The sequence below is a fragment of the Chinchilla lanigera genome, unplaced genomic scaffold, assembly GCF_000276665.1.
Source record: "Chinchilla lanigera isolate Chin_1 unplaced genomic scaffold, ChiLan1.0 scaffold00099, whole genome shotgun sequence".
Lineage (NCBI taxonomy): Eukaryota > Metazoa > Chordata > Mammalia > Rodentia > Chinchillidae > Chinchilla > Chinchilla lanigera.
This window is the reverse complement of record NW_004955500.1, coordinates 7676331-7698437: the sequence shown is the minus strand read 5'-3', so window position 1 is coordinate 7698437 and position 22107 is coordinate 7676331. Positions and strand designations below refer to the sequence as shown.

The following is a 22107-nucleotide window of genomic DNA, read 5'->3' as shown; positions in this document are numbered from 1 at the left end:
CGGCCGCGTCTGTCCGGGGGGCGCCCGCCGCCGCGCCCTCGGGGACACCCCTCCAGAAGCTGGCGCGTAGACGCCCACCTCCTCTGTGGAGCCTTCCAGACCCACTTGTGAAGTGAGACTGCCCTCTGAGCTCTTCTAACACTTGATCTGAGCTTCCGTCTCGGGGCGTGTCTGTGGGCACGACTTCCTTGTAACTCGCACGGCGCCTCGCCTTGACCGCGGTGGTGACACTTGGTAAGCGCCTTGCCGAATGGAAGGAGTCTGCCCTGCGGGAGCAGAGGGACTCAGGTCTGTATGGCCCAAGTGAGCTACAGAGGAAGGTGCCTGCACTTACTGTGTCCTCATGCTCTCATTCTCTGCCAGACAAACTGCTCAGGCTTCTCTGCTGCTGCCTTCATGACATTGAAGCAGCTCTTGTCAGGGTCACCCTAGTCTTCATTTTCCAAGTGTAATGGTTCTTTACGCGGTCGGCTTTCTCCGGTTGGATGGTACTTGACACAGTTGACCACTCCCTCCTTGGAACATGTTTTTGTTTCTCTGTTTTACTTTTTTAAAAATTCTTTTCTTACTGGTGATGACTTCATTTTCAGTCTTTTTTTTTATACCAGGAATCAAACTCACGACCTTGCACTTGCCAGGCAGGCGCTTGTGCCACTAAGCTATTCCTGGTCCCATTTTCAGTCTTTCTCTGGCTTCTCTTGTGCCTGACATCTTTTTGGGATTTTTTGGTTTGTTTTTTTTTGGTCTTTTTGAGACAGGGTCTCCCTATGCAGTTCAGGCTGGCCTTGAGCTCACTTTGTAGCCCAGGCTAGTCTCCAACTCACAAGATCCTCCTGCCTCGGCCTCCAGAGTGCTGGGATTACAGGTGTGCGCCACCATGCCCGGCGTGCCTGTCATCTAAACGTTAGTGCTCCAGAGCTCAATCCTGGGTCTGCTTTCTCTATATTCTTCTTTAACTGTGCTGCTTATTTAGGTAATGTCATTTAATGCACCCTGACTTTTAACACGCATCTGTGTATTGGTGACTCAGATTTTTGTCTCTAGACTGTCAGTTGCAGATTGTGTTTCCATCTGCTTCCTTGGAGTCTACACTTGGTTTTCTTACTGATATCTGTCAGCCCAGCCAAAATTGAGATTTTAGTTTCCTTCTAAATCTCTTCCTTTCCTAGTCTTCTCTGGTTAGTTCACCAGTGGTACCACAAGCTAATAGGTTGCTCAAACAATAAATTTAGGGAGCTTTGTGTTTTTTCTTTCTCTTTTTCCCTTCATCAGTAAATCTTGTCAGCTCTGCCTCCAAAATATCCCTGTAACTTTACCTTTTCCATCTCTGTTACCACCTTCCACCTTGCTTCCTAGAACAAGCTATGGTCATCTCTTGCCTTGGTTAAAGTTGTCCCTTGGTATCTGAGGAAGATTAGTTCCACAACCCCCTGTGAATACCCAAATCCAGAGGTGCTCCTGTGCTGTACATAAAGGCGCATAGAGTTTGCATATCCTCTTGAATACTTTAGGTCATCTGTAGATTATCTGCAATGGCTAACACAATCTGAATTCAGCGTAAGTTGTTAAATATTGCTCAGGAAATACTAGAGAAAAAAGCTTACATGTTCAGAATAGAATATATGAATATGTTTTGATCTGAAGTTGGTTGAATATGCGAATGCAGAAGCCATGGGTGAGTGTGGAGAACCAGCAGTACTATGACAGCATTCGTAGAGGTTTTATGTGTAAAACTATGTTTTTGTACAAATCTCCAAAGTAATTTTTTAATAATATAAAATTGGATCCCATCACATCCTGTTTAAGGTATTCCCATTGCATTTAAGTTGAAATGCAAGTTTCTTTGCCCCAGCCTGTAACACATTTTCATGACCTGACTCCTTCCTGCCTCACTGAATTCCTTTTATCAGCCTCCCCCTGGGTCAGTGCTGGTTAACTACATCTGTCTTCTTTTGGTGGGGGCAGTGAGCCTCTGTGCTGGGGATTTAACCCAGGGTAAAATGGTAAGTGCTCTATCACAGGGATACAGCCCCAGGCTTACAAGTACATTTCTTTTAATCTGAATAAAAACGTGTTTGTTTCTTCTTTTAAATTCAGGTTTTCTTTATGATTTTTTTTTTTTTTTTGTACTGGGAATCAAACTCAGGACCTTGTGCTTGCCAGGCAGGCGTTTGTGCCGCTGAGCTATATCCCCGGCCCTATAATGCTTGTTATAATCTGAATCTCAGAGTTGAACTTTTTCTCTTTTGAGTTTCTGTATGAGCTCAAGAGAATCTCTTTCACTTAGCGCTGTGCGTGTGACTAACCCTGGTGGGGAGCACACCTAACAGGCTCCTGGGTGAGTAACACAGGGTGTCTCTAGAAGTAGCCGGGTTACTGTCATCCACCACTGTGTTAATGCTCCTCACAGTCCATCCACAGAAGTGTGGTGTGCTCACTGTACCTATTTAGACATGGATGTGGAAAGACTGTATAGTGCGGTGAGTGAAAATGGGCCTGTGGAGCCAGACAGCTGGAGCTGTGCCAGGTACTGCCTGTGTGTCCTCAGGCAGGTTAGTCCACGTACCACAGCGGCAGTTTCCTCATCGGTAAAGTAGGTACACTAATGATGTACCTTGGAATTGTTTTGAGACTTGGCAAGTTACGTATGCTGAGTCCTCCTTTTACAACAGATGGCAGGAGAGCTGGCTGACAAAAAGGACCGAGACTCATCACCTTCCAAGGAGGAAAGGAAGCGATCACGGACTCCTGACAGAGAGCGGGATAGAGACCGGGACCGGAAGTCCTCCCCACCTAAAGATAGGAAACGGCATCGGTCAAGGGATAGACGGCGGGGAGGCAGCCGCTCTCGCTCCCGTTCCCGTTCCAAGTCTACAGAGAGGTGATATGACTTTGCATGTGTGTTACAGGTGAAGGGAGAATGCATTTCAGATTTCTTTCTCGGTTCATCCAGTGCCTCCAGTATTAGGCATCTACTTTTCACAAATTAATGTCCCCCTATCCTGGTTGGACCTGCAAGTGTTCTCAGTTTTCCTTTTCCCAGCTCTTAAAGGTTGAGAGAAGCCTGGTGTGGTGGCGCATGTCTGTAATCCCAGCATTTAGGAGGCTGAGGCAGGGGGATCACCATAGTTCGAGACCAATCTGGAATACAGAGTGAGACCCTGTCTCAAAAAAAAAAGAAGAAAGTAAGAAAGGTTGAGAGGGAGCTTATGAGATGAAGGTCCAGAAGATCGAAGTTCATCTATTCACTTAGTTGTTGGTGGTCTCTTACTGCCATTAATATTTAGCAGTACAACTCTGATGTATACCCCAGGAAATACATTCTCCACGTTATGACTGGGGAGAAAAGTATGGGACCTTTCTCAGGGTCGCAGTGACACTATGGAAATGTCAAATGATTTCTTAAATTTGCTCTTCTAGAGAACGACGGCACAAAGAACGAGAACGCGATAAGGAGCGGGATCGGAATAAGAAGGACCGAGACAGGGACAAGGATGGGCACCGACGCGACAAGGACCGCAAGCGGTCCAGGTAACGGAAGGAGTGGAGGCGCGTGGTAGGGAGATGCAGCCGTCTCTTCCTGTCTGCGTCTCAGCTGGCTCAGCTTCAAACTGATTTCCCTTAGCAGATCCTGTGGTAGTAATTGTACAACTGTTCTTAGCACATGTCTTCTTTTGAAAGTATATGGTTAGTAAATTCACAGCTAAGTTGAGGCTCAACTTGTTCTTGGAATTTAGAAATTGGTTTGAGAAGATCAACAGCCTATAAAACATCCTTTAACCCCATTATACCATTCAGTATTCCTACTGAGGACATTCAACACGTATATATGTTAGGATAGCTTAATTTCACAGTGTTGTAATTTCTTCTGGAAACGTTCTGTGTAAAGTTCTTTTTTTGGTCTTTTTTGAGACAGTCTTGCTGTGTAGTTCAGACTAGCCTTGAGCTCACTTTGTAGCTCAGGCTGGTCTTAAACGTGCAATGATCCTCCTGCCTCAGCCTCTCCGAGTGCTGGGATTACAGGTGTGCACCCCGCCCAGCGTATGTAAAGTTCTTATCAGGCCCTGAATGTGTAGGTTAGAATTCAAGGCAAAGGACAGAATGTTCATAACAGAAACGCAGTGGGGTTGTCTGAAGCCTAGCACGTAGCAGGTGGGGAAGGGTTGCTGGTCTCCTGGGAAGGGCAGGTGGTGTGGATGTAGACAGCAGCGTCTCCTTGGCTCATAGTAGAGGCTGTCTAGGCTCAGCTCGTCGTGTATTACAAAGTTAAGAATTGTTTTCAATGTGCAGCTACTGACTAGAGTAAAAACTTTTTTTTTAGAGGAAATATTTTTGATGTCAGTAGTGAAAGCCAACTTTCCTAAGTGATTAGTCTTAAAAAAGAAGATACAGCCAAAATGGGGTCAAGACAGAGACATAATTAGGTTTGTTTTTTTTTTTTTTAGTAATTTTTTTTTTTTTTTTTTTTTTTTTTTTTGGTTTTTCTCCGGTACCGGGAACTGAACTCACGATCTCGCGCTTGCCAGGCAGGCGCTTTTGCCGCTGAGCTAAATCCCCAGCCCATAATTACTCTTTTTTTTTTTTTTTTTTTTTGGTTTTTGTTTTTTTCTGGTACTGGGAATCGAACTCACGACCTTTCACTTGCCGGGCAGGCGCTGTGCCACTGAGCTAAATCCCCAGCCCCCCATAATTAGGTTTTGAAGCAGGCAGAGGGACCATGCCTGCTAGGAGGCTTTTAGACCATGATGGGTGGCCATGGACCATCTTGTTGAGTCGCAGGAAATCTTCCATTCCCTCTGGGGCTCAGCCTGACCCTCCTGCAGGTGCTGGGCTAGTACGTTTATATGGGTCTTTCTTGTTCCTTCTCCTTAAAGTTTATCTCCTGGTCGAGGAAAAGATTTTAAATCTCGAAAGGACAGAGACTCTAAGAAGGACGAAGATGATGAACATGATAAGAAGCCGAAGGTAGAGGAGAGAAATGACTTTTTTCTCTTCCTCTTTAACTTGAGCCCTGCTGTGTTGTTCCAAGGGGAGGAAGCTTTCATGGTCTGAAGTCCTGTGTTTCATCTGCAGGCCCAGCCCCTATCCTTGGAGGAGCTACTGGCCAAGAAGAAGGCTGAGGAGGAGGCTGAGGCAAAGGTAAACTTCAGGCTCTGTGCTGTGTGCTCTGCCTCCCATAAAAGGTACCACAGCCTGGGTGGCTTCAGCAGCAGAAATCCATCTTCTCACAGTTCTGGAATTAGAAGTGTGAGGTGAAGACATCAGTAGTGTTATTTCTTCTGGGGTCCCCCTCCTTGGCTTCTGCACACTACACATGAAGTCTGTCTGGGCCTGTGTGCCCCTGGCTTCTGTGTCCAGACTTGCTCTTACGAGAACACTGCTCAGGTTGGGTGAAAGCCCACCTAGTGGTCTCATTTAAACTTCATCTTTTTACAGGCCTTGTCTCCAAGTAGAGTCAAATCTTGAGGTACTAGGAGTTAGAACTTTAACATACGGATTTAGGGATGCACATAGTTCATCCCATAACAGAGTCCTAGGTTTATTTGTGTTTTCCTCAACAAGTTTAATGGCTGAGCAAGTACTTTTAGGCACCCCGTGATCTCCCTGGCAGTGATGGGATTGTTCCCTGCTCCCAGATCCCTTAGCATTCCTGTCGGTTTATAGCCCAAGTTCCTCTCCAAAGCGGAGCGGGAGGCTGAAGCTTTGAAGCGGCGGCAGCAGGAGGTGGAAGAGCGGCAGAAGGTGCTTGAGGAGGAGAGGAAGAAACGGAAGCAGTTCCAAGACTTGGGCAGGAAGATGCTGGGTTTGTTTTTCTTCCCTGTATGGAAAGGGTGGGATGGGTTCGTAGGGCTGCTTAGGAGGAAGAGGAACCTATTTGCTCCAGAACCTGGAAGAGGGATAGGTGGCGGAGATTTAATGAAAAAAGTGCCTTTCTGTTAGATCTCCTTTTCCTTGTATCATGAATCTCCTCCTCTTTATCCGTTATCTAGATTCCCTCCATTCCCTCTCCTTTTTGTTTCACTGAGCTTTTCTGCAGCTTTTCTGTTTGGTCTGCAGAAGACCCTCAAGAACGTGAGCGTCGGGAACGCAGGGAGAGGATGGAGCGGGAGACCAACGGAAATGAGGACGAGGAAGGGCGGCAGAAGATCCGGGAAGAGAAGGATAAAAGCAAGGAACTGCATGCTATTAAGGTACACACACGGAAATGAGGCCTCTGCTCGTCCTGGTCTCTGCATGCAGGGTTTGTACCGAAGTTAATGGGCTTCGTGCTCTCTCCCTGAGCAGGAGCGTTACCTGGGCGGTATCAAAAAGCGACGCCGAACGAGGCATCTCAACGACCGAAAGTTTGTCTTTGAGTGGGATGCGTCGGAAGACACGTCCATCGACTACAACCCTCTGTGAGTGGCTCTGCGCCTGCGCGCTGGGACTCTGACTCTGGGCAGCCCTAGAAAGAGCTGCTGGCAACAGAGGTAGGAGAAATAAGATGGGCTAGGATGGGAAATGGTAAGCCAGAATTCATCCAGCTCTCCGGGAGAGGAGAGACACTGGCCAGGAAGAAAGAAGGGTGCATGTTGCCGGTCTGCCCCTCCCGTCCGCTGCTGTAACAGCCTCTTCTCTTTCCTTCCTGTCACAAACCCAGGTACAAAGAACGGCACCAGGTGCAGTTGTTGGGGCGAGGCTTCATTGCAGGCATTGACCTGAAGCAGCAGAAGCGAGAGCAATCGCGTTTCTATGGAGACCTAATGGAGAAGAGGAGAACTTTGGAAGAAAAGGAGCAGGAGGAGTGAGTGGTTGGGACCAGGGAAGTCGGGCAAAGCCCAGAGTCCACAGGAAGGAGGTGGAAGGCCCTGATTCAACTTCATCCTTCTGCTCCAGGGCAAGACTTCGAAAACTTCGTAAGAAGGAAGCCAAGCAGCGCTGGGATGACCGTCACTGGTCCCAGAAGAAGTTAGATGAGATGACGGACAGGGACTGGCGGATCTTCCGTGAGGACTACAGTATCACCACCAAGGGCGGCAAGATCCCCAACCCCATCCGGTCCTGGAAGGACTCTTCTCTGCCTCCGCACATCTTGGAGGTCATTGATAAGTGTGGCTACAAGGTAAGGAGGGGTAGGTGGACTCCGGAGACCTGCTGTGTTCCTTCATCTGAGGAACCAGACTTGCTGTTTGGTGCCTCCTCTACCTGCTGACATCAGACTGACTTTGCTGATCACTTTCTGGGGAAACACCGGCTCTGGGGAGTTGTGCTTCTTGAGCCTCCTCCCCTGTGTGCTGTACTCAGTGTCCTCCCACGCGCATGAAGCTGGCGTGTGTGCCCACCGCGTTAGCGGCCAGGTGCCCATTACGCTGTACCTGGGTTACTGCAGGAGCCAACACCCATCCAGCGCCAGGCGATTCCCATTGGACTACAGAATCGTGACATCATTGGTGTCGCTGAGACGGGCAGTGGCAAGACGGCAGCCTTCCTTATCCCATTGCTGGTGTGGATCACTACGCTTCCCAAAATTGACAGGTGGGGTCAGGGCCAGCCCAGTCAAGATGAGTGGGCTCGGCTAGGAGGGAAAGTGAAAGAAGCAAAGGAGTATTTCGGGTTTTGTTTTTGTAGTGCTAGGAATTAAACTGAGTGTCATGTATGCTAAGCAAGTACTCTGCCACTGAGCCAAAATCCTCAGCCCCTGATGTCAGTCTTTGAAGTTTATAATCAGAAACTCCCTTGCCGATTCTGGGTTCCCTATTTGGGATAATTGGGTTACAGTATAAAGAAGTGTATGATTTTATTGCTGGCAAGTCACTCCCTAGAGAAATTTGTTATCCTGAAGTCTGGTTTTTACATGGAATTGCTCCATCCTTTCCCCACCAGCCTATTCCCATGGCTACCCTAGAGTGACTTCGTCTTGCTCCCGTTTATGGCCCAAAACTTACGGAGCTGTGGGACACCCTGTTTACCACAGGATTGAAGAGTCAGACCAAGGCCCTTACGCCATCATCCTGGCTCCCACGCGGGAGCTGGCTCAGCAGATTGAGGAAGAGACCATCAAGTTTGGGAAGCCACTAGGCATCCGCACCGTGGCCGTCATTGGCGGCATCTCCAGAGAAGACCAGGGCTTCAGGCTGCGCATGGGTTGTGAGGTTCGTTTCCGTAGCCAGCAGCCGTCTGTTGTTTGGGAAGGCTTTCTGTCTTGGGGATTTGTTTCTGGTTTCTGGAATAGATGTGCGATAAAACGAAGAAAGGCCCCAGATGACGCCTCAGGGATATATATACACACACACATATATAGTCACTCATCAATTCTCACAGTAACCGTGCAAGAGTAGGAAATACGTGTCTCCGTTTTATAGATGAAACTGAGGCTCAGGGTGGTAACTTGGCCTGAGCTCACACAGAACTAGCATTTGGCAGAGCGGAGATGCAGTCAAAGCCTGTGCTCTGATTACGCTGCCAAACCATGCCATTGCCTGTGCATTTTCTTCTCAGCGGAGGGGAGGAGAGCCTTTTAGAAGACAGCCTGTTCTGCCTTAGGAATTGAGTCTTCTGGAGACTTCTCTGTGTAATCTCCTTCCACAGAATTATTTTTTTTTTGTCTTTTTGAGACAGGGTTTCACTATGCAGTTCACACTGGCCTTGAGCTTACTTTGTAGCCCCAGGCTGGTCTGGAACTTGCACCTATCCTCCTGCCTCAGCCTCCCAAGTGCTGGGATTACAGGTGTGTGCCAGCACACCCAGCTTTCCACAGAATTTTTTGCAACCCCTTTCATAGAGTTCTTTTTTTTTTTTTTTTTTTCCTTTTTTGAGACAGGGTCTCGCTATGCAATTCAGGCTGGTCTTGGGCTCACTTTGTAGCCCAGGGTGGTCTCAAACTCACAACAATCCTGCCTCAACCTCCCTGTTGCTGGGTTAAGGCGTGTACCATCATGCCCAGCCCAGAATTCCTTAGTCTCTCCCGTCTGAGAAATTCATTCAGATTTTGCCCCCTCTGTTTAACACCCCCAGTCTTACTTGGACTCCATTCATTCCTGGAAAAATCCAAAATAGCAACAAGTGATTTCATGTCAGTTCTCAGGCCACACCTGACTGGCTGGAGTTTGGGGTCCATGTTCCTTAGTGTGGAAGTCAGTTGTCCAAGTGTGTGGGCAGTTTGTAGAGAAAACAGAAATTCCTGCAGGGGCCATGTATGATTCCACTATACTCCACAGATTGTGATCGCTACCCCGGGGCGTCTGATTGATGTGCTGGAAAATCGCTACTTGGTGCTGAGCCGCTGTACCTATGTGGTTCTGGATGAGGCAGATAGGATGATTGACATGGGCTTTGAGCCGGACGTCCAGAAGATCCTGGAGCACATGCCTGTCAGCAACCAGAAGCCAGACACCGACGAGGCTGAGGACCCTGAAAAGATGTTGGCTAACTTCGAGTCAGGAAAGCATAAGTACCGACAAGTAAGGGTGGCTCCCCGGGTTGGGAAGAGACGGGCACGTTGCCGGACCTGGTCTCGGCTCTTCTTGCCTAGGTGGGCCCAGAGTCCCTCTCCAGAATGATAAGGTGTGCCTAGGTACAGTCCCCGACAGTCCTAAGGGAGGAGCCATTAGTTTAGCCCTGGGAAAACAATGTCAAAGAACTGTGTTACTACTTGGACCACAGCTAGCAAACTCGGCTCTTCGGTTATCGTAAGGTGTAAAGTGCCCTGGTAAACAGCTGTTGGGTGAAAACGGGAAGGCAGACGATACTCTTTCCAAAGGTGATGGCTGTCAGACTCTCAGCAGGACTCGTTCGCTGTTCTGTAGCCTGGGCTGAGTGGCCGCTGTGGGGCTGAGCCTCCTGTTTTTACAGACGGTCATGTTCACGGCCACCATGCCCCCAGCGGTGGAACGTCTAGCCAGGAGCTATCTTCGACGACCTGCTGTGGTGTACATTGGCTCTGCGGGCAAGCCTCATGAGCGTGTGGAGCAGAAGGTCTTCCTCATGTCGGAGTCAGAGAAGAGGTAAGGGAGCAGCTGAGGAGGGGAAGTGAGGGGAAGTGAGGAGGGAGAAAGGGCTTCAAGGACTTTTGGTGCAACTGGTGGCTGCAGGGCAGTTGCTTGGCCGTGCTGAAGAGCCTGTTTCTTCTCTGGAATGCTTATGAGGATGACAGACCCTTGACCCGTTGGTGTTCATAGGTCAAAACCGGGTGTTTCACTTGGAGGGGAGGTCTCAGGCAGCTTGCTTTTGTCCTCTTCCCAGGAAAAAGCTGCTGGCAATCTTGGAACAAGGCTTTGATCCACCCATCATTATTTTTGTCAACCAGAAGAAGGGTTGCGATGTCTTGGCTAAATCCCTGGAGAAGATGGGGGTATGTCTGGCAGAGGAGGGCCATGCTCGGCCTCCGTGGCGGTGCTTTCTGAAACTGCAGGAAGGAGCTCCTGGGCACCTGCTTTTGCTTCTCACCTGCGCCTTAGCCTTTCCAGGACTCAGCAAGTCAGGCGGAAGGGAGAAGGGTATTGGAGGGGCTTAGGAAGGTGAGGAAAGGATGCCCCTTCCACCCCAGCCCTGCACCCGTGCTGCCGTAGGGCTTCGTCCAAGGAGGGGAGGGCCAGGAAGAAGGTGTGCGGCACCTCCTGGCAGGGTCTCAGGGTGTGGCATCAGGTGGGCCCAGGCTGTTTGTCTCTCCGGGAGAGGAGACAGTGGGGCCCAGAGGGAGATGGTGATGACCAATGCTTCTACTCCTGAGACGAGTGTGTGAGGGAACAGCGTGGCCTCCTCACTCGGCTCTTCGGCTTCCTTACATTTCTTGACTCCATCTCCACCCTGATCTCATGGGAACTTCTCACTGTAGACTGCACATCTCAGCAGTTTGCTTCCGCCTGTGTCCTGTGCCGCTGCCGCCCACACGGCGCTGTCCTCGCTGCAGGACAGCGCGCCGTCACCCGCTCCTCCTTTCTGTTCACGCCTCTCGCATGGCTCTCTGTCCCCGCTGCTGCCCAGTCCCCTCCCCCACGCCCGCTCCCGTGTCCGCCTGTGCCGGCTGCCGGCCCCTCACCTGGCCGCTCTCCCGCAGTACAACGCGTGCACACTGCACGGTGGAAAAGGCCAGGAACAGCGAGAGTTCGCGCTGTCCAACCTCAAGGCAGGCGCCAAGGATATTCTGGTGGCTACGGATGTGGCTGGCCGTGGTATCGACATCCAGGATGTGTCCATGGTTGTCAACTACGATATGGCCAAAAACATTGAAGGTAAGTGCGGGGGAGGGCGGCTCCTTCACCCTCCTGCTCAGTCGGGGTGCGTAAGGAGCACCCAGCGCCCAGGTGGGGGTGTGTATCCTAGTGACACGCGCTCCTGCCCCTGGTGCTCACTGGGGTTCTTCTCCCAGCGCATAGGCTGGTGCTTCTGTTCAGAGCTAGGAGAACGGGGCTGGATGGCCCTCGGTGCGGTACGCTGACTGCCGTCAGTGGTGGAGAGCGGCGGGCGCGTCAGATGCAGGCAGCGGGAGGTGGATCTCTTGCCCGTGGCGGTGCAGTGGGGAGGAGGATGCCTGTAGGAGTGGATGCTTCAGACACCACTCATCGGGGTCTCTAGAGCGGTCCCCAGTGACATGTTTTCATGCTCCCCAGATTATATCCACCGCATCGGCCGCACAGGACGAGCGGGCAAGAGTGGTGTGGCCATCACCTTCCTCACCAAAGAGGACTCTGCTGTGTTCTATGAGCTAAAGCAAGCCATCCTGGAGAGCCCGGTGTCCTCCTGTCCCCCAGAGCTAGCCAACCACCCAGACGCCCAGCACAAGCCAGGGACCATCCTCACCAAGAAGCGCCGGGAGGAGACCATCTTCGCCTGACGCAGCGCTCTCCCGAGGGCTTGAGGGCGAGCTGTGATGCTGCCTGGCACCTGCGCCTCAAAACTCTCACGCCTCTCTTTCCAGGTTCTGTCTGGGGTTATTGGGGCTGAGCACACAGCGAGTCCTCCTGGCCTTGGCCCTCAGGTCCGGAGGCTTGAGTGTGGGACAGGAAGACGCCGTAGGAGACAAGAGCAAAGCGCCGGATTCTGGCCCTGTTCTGCCCTTTGGGTGTGGCATTAAGATTGTGCCAGGCTGTCAGCTCTTGCCAGGGAATAGGTCAGCTGGTTGGCACTGCCCCTGGACTGAACAAACGCCTGGCTGCCCGGATGGGGCCTGCTTCGGCAAGGCTTGGCGGCCTAAGAGTGCGCTGCACCAGCGTCGCCCTGGTTGACCCCAGGGATTGGCACCGAGGAGCGCGGACCTTGGACTCTGTCGTTTTGACAGCTGTTTCCCTCTGGAGTATAAAACAGGTTGAGCCTTTAGGAGAGTGCACAGCCCCACGCCAAAGGGTGCTGTGCACTCCAGGTGCCCCTACCCCAGGGAGTTTTTTAGCAGCTACGGGGACAGGGTGACTGGCTGTGTCCATCTCTAAGTCACTGAGTGAAATCTGTTTTCTATTCTCTGAGATGAGTTTGTATGTTCTGAGAATAAATAACGAATATCGAGATTGTATATAGCTGTAGCCGAGCCCGTTGCCCAGGCTCCCTTCAGCATCACGGGACAGGAGGGAGGACACCGGGCACAGGGGACTGGTTGGGGCCTTGAGAACCACAGAGAAGCCCTGGCCCTCGGCGGCTAGACAAGCGCCTAGGCAGCACCCGAGGGCAGATGAAAGAGCCGCGGCAGCAGGACCCTGACGCATCTCTCCTGCTCTGGCCTCGCGGAACTTAGGGCCCTGACCTAGATGCCCTCTAGGGAGCTTTGCACAAGGATGAGAGCAAAGTTGTGATCTGGGCAGGTGAGACAGAACCACTCACCTACCGCGTCGCCGTGTGCCTGACACTGTCTCAGGACATTCGCTGGGTACCTTGCTCCCGGGAGGGGACAGTGAAGATGTGCGCACCAGAGGCCTGGGGCACGGGACACTGCAGCCAGCTGCGTTAGGCTGCGTCCCTCCCCCACGTCTCACGCTCTTCCTGCCGCTCAGAGCTGGGTGAGCAGGGTGCAAGTCGCAGCTATTTCTAGGGCCTCTGGCTCAAGGCAAGGCCAGTTGAAAGCTGTGACTGCCGTACCCAGACAGCTCCTGCGCTGCCTACTGTCTCCCTCCAGACATCTGGGCAGGAGGGGCTCGGGGTGCCCGGGAATACTGTGCCCCCGCCCGGCCCTGGCCCTTCCCCTCCTTTAATGGGTCCTTGGAGAGAGGAGAAGCCAGACTATTTCTCTACTTCCACCAGCCTTGGGCCACGCAGTGAGGCTACCCCAGCTGGGAGACGCAGAACAGACGCCTGGGAGGTGGTGCATGGTGTTTTATTGATGACTGAGGTGGGGCGGGGTCTTATGGAACATGCTCTGTCCGTCACACGCTGGAGCCATAGGCGAGGGTGGCCAGGCAGACGGCTCGGGCTGTCCGCTGTCCCGTCTCCCCCTCCAGCCCTACCCTAACAAGCAGCACTGGGTCAGGGGTCAGGGTCTGGCGCTCCTGTCTTCCAGGAGGCCCGAAGGGCAAGAACAGCAATGACAGGATGCAAGGGCAAAAGGAGAGGCGAGGAGCCCGGACACTCCGTCTTCCCAAACCCCCAGTCCAGGAGGGCTCCTGTCCCCCGCAGTGTGATCGTGCTCTGGCTCCCTGGTCCTGCCAGAGGCTAAGACCCTTCCCTCCCAGACCTGCAGCTGCAGTCGTGAGCCTGGCCTCCCCGCCTGCTGCTCTAGCCGTGGATGTGGGTCCCCACTCCACTCTGATTGTCTCGTTTCTGACATGAAGTGAGGTGAGCAGAGGCCTTCAGACTCCAAAGCGTAAGCCCCAAGCCCCTTGCCTGCTAGGACTCGGGCCTGCTCAGGAACCTTGCTGCTTCCTCACGCCGTGGCATCCACACCCCACCCTTGCAGCTACTCTGAGAGGGGATCCCTTCCCTGAGTCTAGTGGGAAGGCCCCTGCTAAGGGGATCCTGGCCTGAGGGCACTGCCCAGTGGGGCAGCTTCTTGTGCAGGAGGCAAGGAAGGTGCCAAGGGTGCAGAACACACAGCTAGTACCTGGGATGGAGCCTAGGGGGTCACTGTGCTCAGGAGGTAAGAGGGCCCCCTGCCTCTCCCAGAACCTTGGGACCACAGGCAGCCCTGGAGCCGGGGCGTGGCAGGGGACTGTGGGAGCTGAGTCTAGTGGCAGCCTAATGCCAGTCTAACTCCAACCTGCCTGGAGTGGGTGTCCCAGCCAGCTGCGCCCGTGCCTGCCAGGGCACGGCGACGGTGCGGTCAGTAGCTATCCCTGGGCCAAGGCCGGTTGCGCTGCCAGTTCCGGTCATTGTGGCTGTGCTCCGAGTCCTGGGCCAGGAGCCGGTCTTGGGGATCGTGCCCGTTAGCACTGGGCAGCCCTGAGCTGTGCTGGCGGTGCGGCTGGTACAGGTCCTGGTAGGCATCTGTGTAGTCTTCTTCCAGGTGGCGGGAGCTCCGCTGTGAAGACCCCGTCCAGGCCTGGCGGGAGCTCTCGCTGGCCTCGTCTGAGGGCATCAAGCTGTCCCGCTCCAGCGGTGAGTGCTCCTCGCCTCGCTCTCCCAGCAGCTGCTGGTTCTGGGGGGCACACGACAGCTCTCGGGCGAGCAGCCCCGACCCGGCCTTGGCCTCCCTCCCGCCTCTGGTACAGTGGGGGATTCTCCCCCTCAACTCTCAGTTCCCGAGTACAGGACATGGATGGGAGGAAGCAGCAGGCTGGAGCATGTTCCTGATGGACACACAAAACTGAAGCTCTGGACTCCTACCATTGGGCTCTGTCTCCAGTACTGACTGAGAAGGGTTTGGAGATGTTTCTCTTGATGCCTAGAAAGCCAGTCTCTGACTACCTATCTCACTGATTTGCTCCCCGGTCCGGAAGACCCTTTGCCCATGAATATTCGCTTTCTACGCACAACTCAACCACTCGTCAGCCTTTTGAACTGCTCCGAACAAGGAAGGGAGCCACGCTCTGGCTGGCTTAGCTTGCACACCTGTGCCTACCGGAAAAGGTACCTGAAGTCCAGGGATGGCACTGGGCGGGCCCAGAAGTCCAGGACCAGGGGCTGGGTGGTGGGTGGCCCGCCAGTAAACCTCTAGGTATTCGGCCAAGTGCTCACAGGCATCCTCTAGCTGGTTCTCGTCCAGAATCACGTCGAATGACTCCTGGGGAAGGAGGGTGAAGCGACAATGTTGGCTTCCTCTCAGCAGCAGCCCCCACCCATCTCTCCTCTCCCATGGCCCTGGAAGAAGAGGTGCAGGAGCAGCTGAGCCAGGCACTCACTGGAGGGCACTGAACCAACTTATCGTACGCCATCATCTGCACAGTCAAGTGCTTCATCTGGGACTTGCCCCTGGAGCGGATGAGCCGCTGGAGTACCTGGGGAGGGAAGGCAGTGCTGGGCCTGGGAAGAACCGGGCACGTGCCCCTCGTGACACAGGACCAGCAGCAGGGGTAAGAGGCAGCAAGCAAAGGGAACCTGACCGCCCCGGCACGGGTGTGCCATGTTCTAGCAGGCAGCCCTCCCCCCACCCGGCCGACTTACCTTGGGGGAGGACACTTTGACAAAGACGATGATGGGGGCCAGCGAGGTCTTGGCCAGCTGTGCTGGGTGGTTGATGGTGTCCGCATCCAGGACTACCAGCTGCAGGGATTTGGCCAGCTCAAATATACGCTCGATCTCACTCTGCACTTCAGCTGAGGAGGAGGAGCAGCAGTGCTCACCAGGGGCTCGCTCCACCCACGGCTCACTCCCACAGCAGGGCTCCCGGGGTGGACAGGAAGGAACCTCCCGGGGTGGACAGGAAGGAACCAGGAGCCTGGCTGGGCAGAGGGCCAGGGAGTGGGGGGGCTCCTGAAGAGGGGCGGGCAGAGGAGGAGAGGGGCAGGAAGACAAGGAGCTGGGGAAGGGAAAAGGGGACAGGCTGGCACTGGCGCCTGAGCGGGCAGAGAAGCAGGACGGGGCTCCTCACCAATGCTGGAGCGGGCCGAGGAGCGCTCGATGATGGTCCTCTTGCCAGGGTTGTTGAGCACAGACCGCTTTGCCAGGGAGAGGTCAGCTGTGACTCGGGTGATGGAGATCCTGGCGTGAGGGCGGAGAATCACAGCTGGTTTAAACTCGTCTCAGCCTCACTTTACCCAGCTAACTCTGCCTGCAGAGGAGCCGCTCCGGCCTGCAGATGCAGGTGGTGAGCTAGGCTTCCAAGGCCACGCCGGTTCAGGGCAGCTCACCTGCCATCAAACCGGTGTTTGAGGAAGTCAAAGAGAGCCTTCTGCATCATGTCCGTGACCTGGGGGGCGGGTGGGGCGGCACTAACTAAGGGCCCTGGAGAGAGGCCGTGTGCAGCTGCACGGCCCAGGCTCCACCCCGCACACAGACCCTGATGGGAGCATACTCCTCCCACGGCCCCTGGGCCCTTCCTGTCACCGGCTGGACAGGGGTGATTCTTGGGGTGTCTCACCTCGTAACCTTTCAGAGAGGGCCCCACCAGCACCACAGGCCGCATGGAGGGCACCACGTCGTATGGGGGGACATGTTCTGCCTGCAGAATGGACAGGTCAGACAAACTCCTGGCCCTGGGGCCTGCTTATGCCTTTTGGGGGTGGGGGTGGAGTCAGCAGTTCTGGGTTCCCGCCCCCTGTTCTGTCCCTCTAACAATGACTGCCTAGAAAAAGTTCCCCAGAACCAAGAGCCACGAGTCCCCCAGCCCAAGTCCCTTCCTTGACTCACCTGCTTTTGCTTCTGCTTGGCTTTTTGGAAAAGGAAATAAAAGATTAAAGTTGGTGAAGGGAAAAGGCCCTGGGGGCACGGCGTTCCCTTCCCCAGAGGAGCACTGGGCCGCTCCAGCTGTTCAGACCCCTCCAACAGCCCCTCCCAGCAGGTCACTGTGGAGGGCCCTGCCCTGCGCCCCAGCCACCCCGACCCAGGCTGGGCGGCTCTGGGGCACTACCTAGAGATGGTGGAGGAGAGCGCCGGCTGCCAATGTCACTCAGGCTAGAAGGGTTTCCCGATCTCCTGAGAAGAAAGGGAGGACAGAGGTGGGGAAAGGGACAGGGAGAGAGGGAGGACGAGGACGGAGGGAAAGACAGGGGGGGCAGCAAGGGGATGGGGAAGGGGAGAGAGTGTTTCTGTGTGGCTTCCACACATTTAACAGTTGCACAAATTCCCACCCAATTTTGGGAGGTTGTTTTGTTTTTTGAAACAGGGTCTCCTCTGTAGTCCAGGCTGACCCGGAACTTGCCAAGTACCCAAGGCTGGCCTAGAGCTCCCGGCAGCCCTCCTGTCTCAGCCTCCTGTGCTAGGGCTGTACCTGTGCAGGCCCTGGCTGTGCGCTTGTGCGGGGCGTTACGCAGGCGTGTGTGGTGTGCGCGGCGGGTGTTTGCTGAGTCGCAGCCCCGCACTCACCTGGCCTTCTGCTCCTGTTTGAGCCGGATGCTCTCCAGGCGCTGGGGGCTGGGGATGAAGGCGATGTCCCCGCCCTCTTTCACTAGCCGCCCGATCCACCAGTCGTTGCTGTACTTCTGGGGTGGGGTGGGGCGGCGGGGGTGGTGGAGGAGAGCGGGCTTCAATATGAAGGGGCTAGGGAAGCCTTGGGGAGCTGGTCGGAGGAAGGGGCAGCAGGCAGGAGGTGCTGGTGGGACGGGAGCTGGGCTGAGCCGCAGGCTTTCACCGTAGGGCAGCACAGCCGTTACAGGGGACCTCAGCGGAAGCTGATCTAACTCCGCACTCCACAGACACGGAGACCGAGGATCAAGCCGTATCTCAGAAGGGTGGAAACCCCAGGGACCGGGTCTCGGGTAGCGTGGTGTACAAGCGTCAGGGTTACAGGGGAGGGATCCGGGACTTATTTATAGACAGAGATCTGAAGTAAGAGGCACTGGGATCTGGAGCAGGGCTGGGAAATTATGCGCCAGAGGCTGCTGCGAGGAGGGGACGTCAATCACCTCTTTAATGTGCAGAAAATCTTTGGCCTCAAAGTTGACTCCAGAGCCCTGGACTGGGCACTCCTCGTCCAGTACACCGCAGTAGCTGACATTGGTCCTCACAGCAAACGCCACAGGTTTGTGCTGGAGAATTCGGCCGTCAGTGCAAGGGAGAGGCGCCCCCTCAGGAAGGGACAGGCCCCGTGGGAGTTCAGCGTCGTCCCGGAGCCTCCACCCGCACGTGTGCTCTTCCACATCCAAGGACAGCCTGCCCACAGCCCTACCTGCCCGCCCAGGAGACACACCTTGGCCCTCTCGAGCTGCTGCTGGGCCTGGCTCTCCACTTCACGCCGGGCACTCTCCCGGTCCTCCTCCAAGGAGACGTCGGAGTCCAGAGAGGGGCGGCTGGTGTACGAGTCGGCTGAGCCCTGGGATGGGGGACAGGTTGTGACTCCTGGCCTCAGGGGTGCGATACCATAAAGGCGCCCTCCCAGCCCACACTGGTGTCTCTGTCACTTCTGGCTTCCGTATCTTCTAGGGGAAGTTGGACTCCAACACTCCCGCACCCCCAAAAAGGGCCCCAATACCCTTGAGCTGAGCTGTAATCCACATGTGCGAGGATCTGGTTCCTGCCCTACCCTTAGCCCTATTACTGCTATAGCCTTGAACAGAGCTTTCAATTCTTTTTTGTTTTTTCAAGACAGGGTCTTGTGTAGTTCAGGCTGGCCTTGAACTCACAGCAATATTCCTGCCTCAGCCTGCTGGGATTACACAAGTGTGCCACCATGCGCAGTGGTCAGAGCTTTTACTTTTCCTTCCTCTTGTCCCCTCTACCCTGTTTTCTGAGGCAGAGGGAAAGGAGATATACTGAAGATGATGTATTGGCGATCCCAGAAGAACTGGCTCTCTTGTTCACACCAGCCTGCAAAGCAGCCTGGACATTATCCCTTCATTATGTCTGGCAAAAATGCAGCAATGAGCCAGGTGTGGTGGCGTCCTCCTGTAATCCCACAATTCAGGAGGCTGAGGCAGGAGGACTGCTTGACATCTGAGGCCAGCCTGGGCTACAAAGTGAGTTCAAGGCCAGCCTGAACGACATAGTAAGACCCTGTCTCATAACAAAACAAAGCAAAATAGACACACACGAACAAAAATACACAAAACAAAAGAGATGCTGGTTAGCCTGAGTGTCAGGATACAACCACCACCTTCCCACTTAGGTCCCACTTTCCTACCCCACAAGGCTTTGGAGGCTCCCAAATGGTGAGTCCTTGTCTCTTCAGGGTGTGCCCGGGCCCAGAGCCGCCAGCTCGTGGACATTCCTGGCCCTTTACTTTCCCCAACCCATGTTTTCTTTCCTCCCACATCTGCTGGGGCAAGTGGCCAGGTGTGAGCGGCAAATGAGACACAGACCAGGAGGGCAACACGGAGCCATCTCCCTGGCACAGGCGACGCTGGGCCGTGCCTCCCACTCTGCTCTGTCTCCCCACCCCTTCCCCAGGCCCAAGGGATATCAGGCCCTAGAGGAAGGCCACGCTGGCGCCAGGCAACCTCGCAGAGGTACTGGACCCCGGGGATCTGGGGAGGGGGTTTTGGCAACATGAGCAAGGACAGTCTGCATGTCCCGCCCATAGGAAGGGTGTGTGGGTGATGGGGGTGCATCTGAAGAGTTACAGAGTCACCCTTCAAGGCTGTAAGAGATGCTCGAACGGGTAATGGCAGCTGGACTTTAAGCGGCCGGAACGCTGTCTGAGTTCCCCCTCAGTTGTGGGAACGGGCTATCTTTTCTGCCTCCGTTTCCCTTCCTTATAGGAAGAAGCCTGAAGGGCTGCTTCCCTCCGTCCTGGGCGGTCAGTGGCAGAGAAGAGGCCGGCGCCTAGTAAAGGAGCACGTGCAGGGGAAGGGGCTCTAGGATGTCCTCAGGCTGAGGAGCCCTCTCTGGAGTCCAGGGAGTACGACCACCGACAGAGGACAACACAAGCAGGACTCAGCGGAGGAGGTAAAGTCACACACCTGCTGCCCACCACACCCTGCCGCCCTGGGCAAGAGGCTGCTCGGCTGGGTGTCAGCCCAGGCCCTGAGCCTGAGCCAAGGTCCGAAGGAGGCAGAGGCGTGGGGGCCGGCTTTCACTTCACAGGAGCAGCACCTGCCTGCTGCTCTCCAGAGAGCGAAGTGAGGCTCCTCTGATGATAAAGAGGCTGAGCCCCAGAGAGAACTTGTGCACAGGGCAAGGGACCTTCTCCCCAGGGTTCCTAGGCCACAAGCGCCATCTCTGCGGGGCATGGGTGGCTGAGCGGGCAGAGGCAGCAGGCCTGGAGGTAGCAGCGAGGCAGGGCAACCATCTGTGCACACGAGACACCTTCTAGACGCCGGCGTGGTGCTCCCCGCTGCCCACGCGCTCAGCCTGATTTAGTGATGTTCATGCCCCTGCCTGGGCTGTCTGGCTTAGCTGGCTTCTCACCCTAGGAAGCGATGACAGAACCTCTCCCTCAATACTTAATGAGTTGTGCAGGAATGGAACCCCCTTCCATCCGCTCCCAGTCCTCAGGGCTCACCCATCCCTTGAGGTCAGGTCTGCCCTGGCAGCATGCGGGTCTCTCTGCCCCTCCCCCTGCCATGCCGAAACAGCCAGAAGATCAGCACTTGGGAGCTGCCAGACTTGGCACAGTGCCCTGGTGGTGCCCCCCTTGCCTGGTGAGTGTGTGGGCAGGCTGCAGCTCCTCTCTTGCTTGGCACGGGGGAAGGAGAGGAGGGAGATGAGCCGGTGGATTTATTTAGAGCCTGATCTCCCTCCCACTGCTTCAGAGGGGGCCTCAGGGAGAGCAAGAAGCCAGGCGAGAGGAGGAGGAGTGGGGGAGCTGATCCAGGAACCAGAGGGGGAAGGGGGAGCACGGGGTCAGTAGGCTGCCCTCAGAGCGCAGCCCCGTGTCAGCGCCCTCCTGGCCACAGCCCCTGCCTTCTCACCGGGGAGGGGAAGAACCTCCTAGGGCCCTGCAGCCCCACAGAGAGGCTTGTTCTCTCGCTCACCTTGGCACCCTGGGCTAGGCCAGCTGTCCCTTCAACTGTCAGAAGGAGGTGCCCACCAGAGCCTTGAAAATCATCTGCTCTCGCTGCGAATTAATTAGCCCCAAAGGCCCCCTGGAAGATTGGGCCCAGAAGGGGCTCCGGCCCTGAAAAGGACGCACAGCTTGCGGCTCCACACCCAGCACTCGGCCAGCCCAGCGCTGGCACTCCCGACCGGGAGGGACACCTTCCACACCTGTCCGGCCCTCCAAGCACCTAGCGCTGCTCTCCTCAGAAGGCCTGCTTCTGGGGTGCCTGAGGGAGGGCGGCAGCTCCAAGGCGCTGCTCCCCATCTTTCCAGGCATCCTTCCTCCGCTCTGAGCTCCTGGAATCACTGCCTAATGAGCTGATTTGTCTCAGTGGGTCAGGAGATAAAAGCAAAGAGGGGAATTAAATATTTATCAGCCGCCTGGTTCTCTGAGCAGAGCGCTTCCTCTCCATCCCCAGGCCCTCGGCTCCTGGCCGCACCTCCAGGCCTCATGCTGGGCAGCTCCGGACGCCCTGCTCGGAGGAGGCTCTGCAGGAGGCCGGGCCTCGCAGCGCAGTCAGACGGCCCACCCATGTGCTGGGCGCCCAGGCCTTGGCCAGGAGCGGAGCGGGCTGGAGGCAGGGCGAGGAGGCCGGGCAGCGCAGGCAGCGCCCGAGGGCAGAAGGGAACCAACGGGCTCAAGTTTTATGGTTCAGTCTGAAGAGGCCATTCCCTGGCTCCCCAATTTGTCCTTTACTTGAGGTGCAGGTCTGGAGTGCCCCCCAAGCGCCCGCTTCTCCCCAGCTGTGTGCAGACCCCATACACCGGAATCTGGAGCTCCACACACTGCGCGTTCCTTCCCCGCAGCCCTGCCTCCCTCTGGCCCTCGGGTCCTGCGGCTCTGGGGCCACCTGCTCGAGCCTCCCCGCAGCACTGCCTCCCGGGGCGCAGACCCCGCCCGGGTCCAGGTCCGGGCCGCGCGGAGCCCTTTCCTCGAGCGCCCCCTGCGCGCCGGCCCGGCCACGGAGGCGTTCCGCACAGTCCCGAACTGGGGGAAGGGTGGAGGGAGGAGGGTCACCCGATCCCCACCCCCACCCCGCGGCACTCACCGCCTCCGAGTCCTCAAACCCGGGCACGTAGGAGTCGTCATACATGGGGGAGTCCGGGCGGGGGAGGCGCGCCGGCGCCGGGGGCGGG

At 55.5% G+C, this 22107-nt stretch overlaps 2 protein-coding genes across 4 annotated transcripts in view; one reads left to right on the top strand and one right to left on the bottom strand.

Moving 5' to 3' along the window:
* Ddx23 (DEAD (Asp-Glu-Ala-Asp) box polypeptide 23) overlaps positions 1 to 12484 on the top strand; it is a 12927-nt gene extending 443 nt beyond the window's left edge. For all 3 annotated transcript variants that reach the window (XM_005406669.2, XM_005406670.2, XM_013505643.1), the window contains exons 2-17: positions 2673 to 2881; positions 3421 to 3531; positions 4875 to 4965; positions 5074 to 5139; positions 5665 to 5803; positions 6058 to 6191; positions 6286 to 6398; positions 6641 to 6784; positions 6877 to 7102; positions 7370 to 7515; positions 7955 to 8132; positions 9198 to 9440; positions 9832 to 9983; positions 10222 to 10330; positions 11036 to 11210; positions 11589 to 12484. In XM_005406669.2, the coding sequence (XP_005406726.1) occupies positions 2673 to 2881; positions 3421 to 3531; positions 4875 to 4965; positions 5074 to 5139; positions 5665 to 5803; positions 6058 to 6191; positions 6286 to 6398; positions 6641 to 6784; positions 6877 to 7102; positions 7370 to 7515; positions 7955 to 8132; positions 9198 to 9440; positions 9832 to 9983; positions 10222 to 10330; positions 11036 to 11210; positions 11589 to 11812 (2460 nt within the window). In that variant the 3' untranslated portion in view covers positions 11813 to 12484. The remainder of the gene's footprint in view (positions 1 to 2672; positions 2882 to 3420; positions 3532 to 4874; positions 4966 to 5073; positions 5140 to 5664; positions 5804 to 6057; positions 6192 to 6285; positions 6399 to 6640; positions 6785 to 6876; positions 7103 to 7369; positions 7516 to 7954; positions 8133 to 9197; positions 9441 to 9831; positions 9984 to 10221; positions 10331 to 11035; positions 11211 to 11588) is intronic.
* A 779-nt stretch (positions 12485 to 13263) lies between these two features.
* Cacnb3 (calcium channel, voltage-dependent, beta 3 subunit) lies at positions 13264 to 22107 on the bottom strand (the record flags this gene model as incomplete). The annotated part of the gene is given in 13 exon segments (XM_005406665.2): positions 13264 to 14536; positions 14972 to 15121; positions 15240 to 15335; positions 15502 to 15653; positions 15929 to 16038; positions 16188 to 16246; positions 16418 to 16498; positions 16687 to 16706; positions 16907 to 16971; positions 17362 to 17477; positions 17901 to 18023; positions 18185 to 18307; positions 22020 to 22107. Coding segments are annotated over 13 exon segments (1455 nt in total). The 3' UTR covers positions 13264 to 14221.